The sequence below is a fragment of the Miscanthus floridulus genome, chromosome 14, assembly GCF_019320115.1.
Source record: "Miscanthus floridulus cultivar M001 chromosome 14, ASM1932011v1, whole genome shotgun sequence".
NCBI classification, from domain to species: domain Eukaryota; kingdom Viridiplantae; phylum Streptophyta; class Magnoliopsida; order Poales; family Poaceae; genus Miscanthus; species Miscanthus floridulus.
The window spans coordinates 69,377,251-69,384,144 of NC_089593.1; the positions used below are offsets into that span (position 1 = coordinate 69,377,251).

At 50.3% G+C, this 6,894-nt stretch overlaps 1 protein-coding gene across 1 annotated transcript; it reads left to right on the forward strand.

Moving 5' to 3' along the window:
* Positions 1–334: 334 nt before the first annotated feature.
* LOC136504499 (uncharacterized) lies at positions 335–3,309 on the forward strand. Its single transcript, XM_066499437.1, has 3 exons — positions 335–974; positions 1,553–1,900; positions 2,010–3,309. Exons 1-3 carry the CDS (start codon positions 543–545, stop codon positions 2,634–2,636), a joined length of 1,407 nt encoding a protein of 468 aa, XP_066355534.1. The 5' UTR covers positions 335–542; the 3' UTR covers positions 2,637–3,309.
* The last annotated feature ends 3,585 nt before the right edge of the window (positions 3,310–6,894 follow it).

The window sequence follows — 6,894 nt, forward strand, 5'->3', positions numbered from 1 at the left end:
TTACAGCTGGCTTAGGCACAAGAACCAAAAAAGTATATGAAAGAGACAAGTGGATCATGTATTAACAGTAAAGAGTTAACTACTATATAAATGAGCTGAGAAAAGACTACCAGAAACCTTACGACCAGAAAACCGGCTTTATTATTAGCGTGGCTCTCATACGCCAAAAGCCCAAGAAGCCAGCAGCACTAGTGCACTACTACTAGCACTAGCAGTCTGGCTGGCAGTAGTGCAGGGGAGGTGGTGGTAGGCTCACCGATGGCGGTGACGGGAAGCCTCGCAGTCCACTGGTAACCGTATAATAACCCCCCTCGCAGTCCTCACACCCGGCGCCTCCATTCTGCTCCCCGTCTTCTTCCGCGCAGCCCCCTCGGCTTCCCATATATTCGAGCGAGGCTCCACGCCCTCCCCGCTGCGGCTCCTCCTCAGTCCTCGCTCCTCACACCGCTATCGAAGCGCCTGCCTGCCTGGGGCTCCTTCTCTGGGAGGGGGGCTCGAGGTTCCACCAATTCGCCAACAGGTCCCTGCCATCCCCGCCAGCCATGGACACCAAGAAGCAGGGCTTCTTCTCGGCGCTGCGGGAGGAGGTGGCGCGCGGAATGTCGCCGGGACGCGCGCGGCGGCGGTCGGCGTCCAACGCGGCGGAGGTGGCGGCGGCGCTACGCCGCCTCGGCGGCGCCGGGGAGGCGCTCGCGCCGCTCATGGAGGGCCCGGATCCGGAGGCCTGCCCCGGCGCGAACTGCGGCGGCGCCGGCGCGCGGAGGGATGGGTGGGGGCACTGGGTGCGCGGCCAGCTCCAGCTCGCGCGCGCGCCGGCGGGGGCGGTAGGTGCCGGGACGGACACCGGGGCCGCCGCCGCCGCCAGGCGGAACGACCTCAGGCTGCTGCTCGGCGTCATGGGCGCGCCGCTCGCGCCCGTGCACGTCTGCGCCGCCGAGCCGCTGCCGCACCTCAGCATCAAGGACACCCCCATTGTAAGAACTAAGAACCAAGCTCCCTGCCCAGTCCATGCTTTCGCTTGCGTGCTCCTGGTCTAGATTGGTGGTGGGTGCTCGGTGAAATTCCCGAGCCGAAAAATTTGTGTGTTTTGGGCCCCGGCGTCGAGATTTGGGTTCTTGGTAGCTGCAAAATGCGCCTCCTTGTGGCTCGGATTGCTGTCTTCTTCTGTACTGTGTGTTCCTGAGCTCCCTGCTCCAGTTTGCCGTCCGAAGCTTTTGTCCCATGTTTCCTCTCACATTTTGCTCGGCAAGGGCAAACCTTGTTGGCTTGGCTCTCTAGGGGAAACACTTAACTGCAAAAAATGGGGGCTCTTGATGTGATGTGTTTTGGAGAGTTCTTGCATTTCCTAAAATATTGCCATCTGAGCGCATTGTGGCTGTAAAGGTGGCTTTCTTTACCTGTTGTGATATGACAGGCAACGGACGTTTCCAGTTACTGTTTTTTTTTTTCGAAATTATTTGCTGTAAATAATGATTAGCTGTAAATTTTGGTTCTTTGTTACTAGTGTACTACCGATTACAGCTGTGTAACGGTGTTGATGTGTTCTAAGCAGGAGACCTCGTCGGCGCAGTACATCCTGCAGCAGTACCTGGCTGCCTCCGGCGGGCAGAGTCTGCTTTCCTCCATCCGGAACTCATATGCCATGGGCAAGGTGAGGATGGTGGCTACCGAGTTCGAGACCGGTGGCCGCGTCGTGAGGAACCGCATGGCGGCGCAGCGCGCAGAGCCTGGCCGCTTCGTGCTGTGGCAGATGGCACCGGAGATGTGGTACATTGAGCTGGCTGTCGGTGGGAGCAAGGTGCACGCCGGCTGCAATGGCAAGCTTGTGTGGCGCCACACCCCATGGCTCGGCGCACATTCTGCCAAGGGCCCTGTTCGCCCACTCCGCCGTGCTCTTCAGGTATATAGCGGCAGTGGAAACCGGTTTGGTCAGCATGTCTGCAAGCTGTGTTCTCTATTTTGAAGGAATGTAAATCTGACTGAAACTTTGTTCTTCCTTGTGTTTGTAGGGTCTGGATCCATTGACTGCAGCGAGCATGTTTGCTGGTGCAAGGTGCATTGGTGAGAGGAAGGTGAATGGAGAGGATTGCTTCATTCTGAAGCTTTGTGCTGATCCTGAGACACTGAGAGCACGCAGCGAGGGGCTTGCGGAGATCATCCGGCATGTCCTCTTTGGGTACTTCAGCCAGAAGACTGGGCTTCTTGTCCATCTTGAGGACTCACACCTCACCCGGATCCAGTCAACAACCGGCGGTGATGCAGTTTACTGGGAGACTACCATCAATTCGTTCATTGAGGACTACCGTCCGGTGGAGGGTATTATGATTGCACATTCTGGGCGCTCAGCTGTGACCCTCTTCCGTTTTGGGGAGGCGGCTATGAGCCACACCAAGACCCGTATGGAGGAGGCATGGAGCATCGAGGAGGTTGCGTTCAATGTCCCCGGCCTCTCCATGGATTGCTTCATTCCGCCCACTGATATCAAGTCTGGATCTATCAGTGAGACCGTTGAGCTTCCACAGGGTGAGAAGAGCAAGGTCGGTCTTCTCCCATGTCATCGTGCTAAGGTTGCAGCTCTAGACAAGGCAGATGATAACGTCGCGTGGAGCGGAGCCCTACAGCTAGATTGCAAGTGATTGGTAGCCCGCTCGTACTCGCCTTCTTGCATTCCAACTGACTGATTTTGATGGATGTAGGGTAGAGAGACAAGAGAGCTAAGGAGGATTTGGAGCTTTACCGTCCCAAATTTCCTCTGTAAATAGGAAGCTTAAGGCACTCACATGGCCTTCCATATCCCAGAGGAGGCCCTGTGTGAAGAATCCTGTCTGATCTCATCCGGTAATTTGGTAGTAGGTAGTCTTGTCTGTAACTTTGTGTCTTTATTCTGTCGGTACCTCATGGACGGAAGAACCAGGGGGGGTTTTCTTCTCCGTCCAGCCACATGATATGGATCATAGTGGGCGGTGCTTCTTTCTGTCATAGCCAAACTAATCATCGGAGGCCAGCGAGGAAGAAGGATTTCTTTGCGGGCAATTGAGAGTGATTTTCACCGTCGTCAGTCGTCATTGAGTCTAATTAGCAGCAGTCCAGTATGCTTTGGTTGGTGATTAGTCCGTGGTCAAACTAACTTTTAGGGGGAGGCAAATTATGTAAGCTGTGGGTGGTCCTGACCGGGGGTCGGTCAGGCTGTGTACCCTTTTCCTTCACATCTCTCTCTTATTTAGTATGAGATGGTGGTTGTATTCTACAGAAGTTTTATGTAAGCCAAAACTTCTATGAATATCATGGCTTGAATTTTTTTTTTCTTAATCCTTTGGCTGCCCACTCCTTTCATCTTTCTGCCGTTTGCACGCTAAAGCCAGTGATATTAGCTTTTGTGAAATGTTATATTGTCATCAGTATCATAATGTTGCATCAATGCATCATTTTCTCCCCAGCTTGCATTCAACTTTGGTCTGGAGTGTGCTGGGGAGTATGATTCATTGGTACGATGGCATGTGGTCCCCATGTGCTTCACCTCAGGTGCGGTGGTGCGTATATATACAAGTATTTGTCTTCCTTATGAGCTGTGATTAGCTAGCTTTGCCACTTTGCTTTGTGGCTCCATTCCCTGAGAAGCTTCAGGCTTCCAGCTCCAGCGCCATGTCCATTGCTATCACCCTCATGCCGTTTGCATTGATGGCCTTCAGGCCTTGCCTGCGCCCATCTTTGTTCATGGAAGCAATAGTTTTATGATTAGGGCTGTGTATTCTCCTTGGGGGGAAGGGACCATTGTCTAATAATAAACTAAATAAAGTAGCTGTACGAGTACTCTCACCTCGCTGGCTCCTTGTTCAGTCAAATTCTTGAAGATTGGAGCTGTGCATCAATACTTGCAGAAGTTCTTTTATTTATTTATTTATTTTTACCTCAGAAGATGTGCTAAGTGTATTAGCTTGCATAATGACCATAGGATCAGTTGGGAATGGATCAGAGCCTGTTTGGATCCCGGCTGCTAAAAATTAGCACTATGTTTAGATGCTTAATTAGAAGGAGCAAACATAAGCTAATTTTAAAACTAATTGAATAAGTGGTAACTAATTGACGAGACGAATCTATTAATCCTAATTAGCCCATGTTTGTTGTACTAAATTCATACGAAAAAAAATCAGGCCGTTGAAACTCTTGTTAAGTTTCTTCGTTTTCTGAATCTTACGGGAAAATGAACTGTTTCATACGAAATTCAGGCCGTCGAACTGCAAACTGTGCACTTCCATGGTGCAACAGTACTTGGTTCGAGCAAGCCATGATCTCATCAGGCTCCTACGAGTCTGACAATGAGCCGCCCCCTCCTACGCGCAAAGGCTACAAAAGGATGCTACAAGAAAGCACGCAAGAGCAATGCCAATCAAATCTTACTCGCTTTAACACCAATTGCAGAAACACAGGGGAGCGAAGACCCTCTTTGGCACGGCCGTGCGTATCTTCTTCACCTTATCTTAACGTTATGCTGTTTCCCGCATCTATTTTTGCTGTTTCTTCTCTCAAAAACAACGGGAAGCCGGTGAAGCTACTTTCTTGGCCTTCACCGGCTCATGGAAGCTGTTGCTACTACCGTGCTAAAATGTGAAGAAGCAGCTCAAGCCGCAGAAAACTGCACCAAAAAAGGCCCTAAATTCTTGCACCGAATGTGAATGGAAAGCAATTCAGTGAGACGCCACGCGCGCCTCACCGAAATCGACCACACTGACTCGCATGAATCCAGCGAAGATTCCGCAGCTTTCCGCGAAACGGTTTCGCTGCGTCTCCAAGGGCAAAGGGCTCATCAACCGCTCGATCAAGGACCACGCGCCGCGACCTAGCGAGCGAGCGGACGGACGGTGTCACAGGAGCAATCCATGGGTTGTTAGGGCTTCCTCAACGCTGATTTTTTATTTGTAACCCCGGCTGTCATGTAGAATCGGATAAAAAAAATAGATGTTCTATATATGTCATAATAACTTGCAGAAGCTACGTATGCTTGGGAGAGAGAAGATGGTTCATGCTAATAAAGAAGAGGGAGAGAAAATAGAGATGAGGTACGATGAAAGAAAAAATATTTCTTTATAAACCACCAATAGTGATAGTTTGTATTATGTAAATAATAGTCTTAACATTTCCTAGTCTACGTGGAAGAAATCCAGATGAATCAATCAATAATGCAGTGGAGCGGGAGGGTAGGGCACCGCATTGCTCACCCTCCCTTTTGACTTGGGGGGTGACAGTGGCACCGCCATGGCATGGCAATGCAAAAGTCTTGCTCGTAAAGGGCCCCGGTTGGAAAAAGTTGGAAAGGTCCCCCGGCAAAGAGGCGCCACCTTTAGCCGGTCCTCCCCCTCTGGTGGTAGTGCAATTGTAGGGCGCTTTGTTCAGAGCTGATATTCCATTCCATGGCGTCTCTGGCCGCCACGACTGAACAGAGTTCTGTTCAGGTCGTTGCTGGTGTGGTGACTGTGGTGAGGGTGTGGCATGGCGGGAACAGAAAGAAATTACCTGGGCAGAGGGTGAGCAGAGTGATCTTTCTGATCGAGGTCACTGTGAATCGAAGTGACCCGGACAGTTAGTCAGAGATCTGATCAAGAGATGCCTCCAGCCTCTGCCCTCCGGGGTAGGGTAAAGTAAAGAGTGGTTACCAGCTAAAGGTGGTCCGGTAACAAACTAGTGTAACAGCAAAGCGAGTGTGAGCGAGGGAGTAAGCCTGAAGCGTTGTGCTGTGCAGGCACTCTCGGCTGTAAAGTGCAGGACTGCAGGTAAGTGATGCAGCAGCAGAAGAAAAGGTCGGTCTAATCTCGCTGCAGAGTGAGAATGTCTCGTCAGTTTTTATTACGGAAAGATGCAGAAGAATCTTATCGTGCTCGTGCCTGCCTTTTCTGCTGGTAGCTGTGTGTGTAATTACATGTGGAGAGCGACGAGTCTGTAACTGTAAGCAAGCACGTCTTGTTTACTGGTAGTGGTTAGCCAAGAGGCCGTCTTGTCTATTTACAATATCACTGTAAATCTATCACTGCTTCAGTGAGGGGTGATCGAGTTGGTTGGTGAATGAAAATGGACAGGGCAGAGGGCACTCGGCACTCCTACGCTACGCACCAAACGCAGTGGGAAGAAGAAAGAACGAAGAAGAACAGGTTCTTTGGCAACTGGATAGCACTAGCACTGTCGTAGTTCGTAGAGCAGCAGCAGCATCCTATGCAGCAGCTACTGGTGTCTACGTCAGGAAAGATCGGCCTCACCTACCCACTGCTCTTGCATGAGATGCCGCGTTAGCTTGCTGTTCAGCTGGGCAGTGTAGTGCTAGCTTGTGCGTACACAGCCCGGATATGATGCAGCATATATATCTGATGACTTGATGAGTGTCTGGCCGAGTGGCCTGGAATTGGATCCCATTCAGTCTTCTGTTTGTGATAGTGTTCAGATGAGCGTTGTTCACGGCAGTACACTGCGGTGGTACAGTTTCTGTGGATCATCGTGTGCATAGACCGCAGTCTTGTCCTAGGTGCTTATAGTTTATTTACTTTGTTTCCCCAATTTGGCCTCCTTCATCTATTTTATCTAGTGCCACAATACCAATAAAAACCAACAGCTGCACCTCTCTCGCCGTTCGCTTAAAATGAAATTGTGATTATCAAGTGAAGAGGTCCCTGAAGAATAAAAGAGTGTTTAGCTTCAGCTAGCGAAACAGAGCGCCAACATTTGCCAAAGATGATCATATTTCTGCTCAACAATTTCTGACAGCTGTTGACAAATCTGAATTTTTTCATATCCCACTATCAGTAGAAGCTCATGATCAATATCAACTTATGACATTGGAACTAGATAATTTTCAGACATGGAGCTATATCTGGGGATCATTTGTGTTTGCTTCTAGTAAAGCATATT

Bases quoted from the DNA above. Each gene is read 5' to 3' on its own strand.
- LOC136504499 (XM_066499437.1), top strand. From the start codon at position 543: ATGGACACCAAGAAGCAGGGCTTCTTCTCGGCGCTGCGGGAGGAGGTG. The intron at 975-1,552 runs GTAAGAACTAAG...TGTTCTAAGCAG, and splicing joins GCATCAAGGACACCCCCATT to GAGACCTCGTCGGCGCAGTA. The intron at 1,901-2,009 runs GTATATAGCGGC...TTGTGTTTGTAG, and splicing joins CACTCCGCCGTGCTCTTCAG to GGTCTGGATCCATTGACTGC.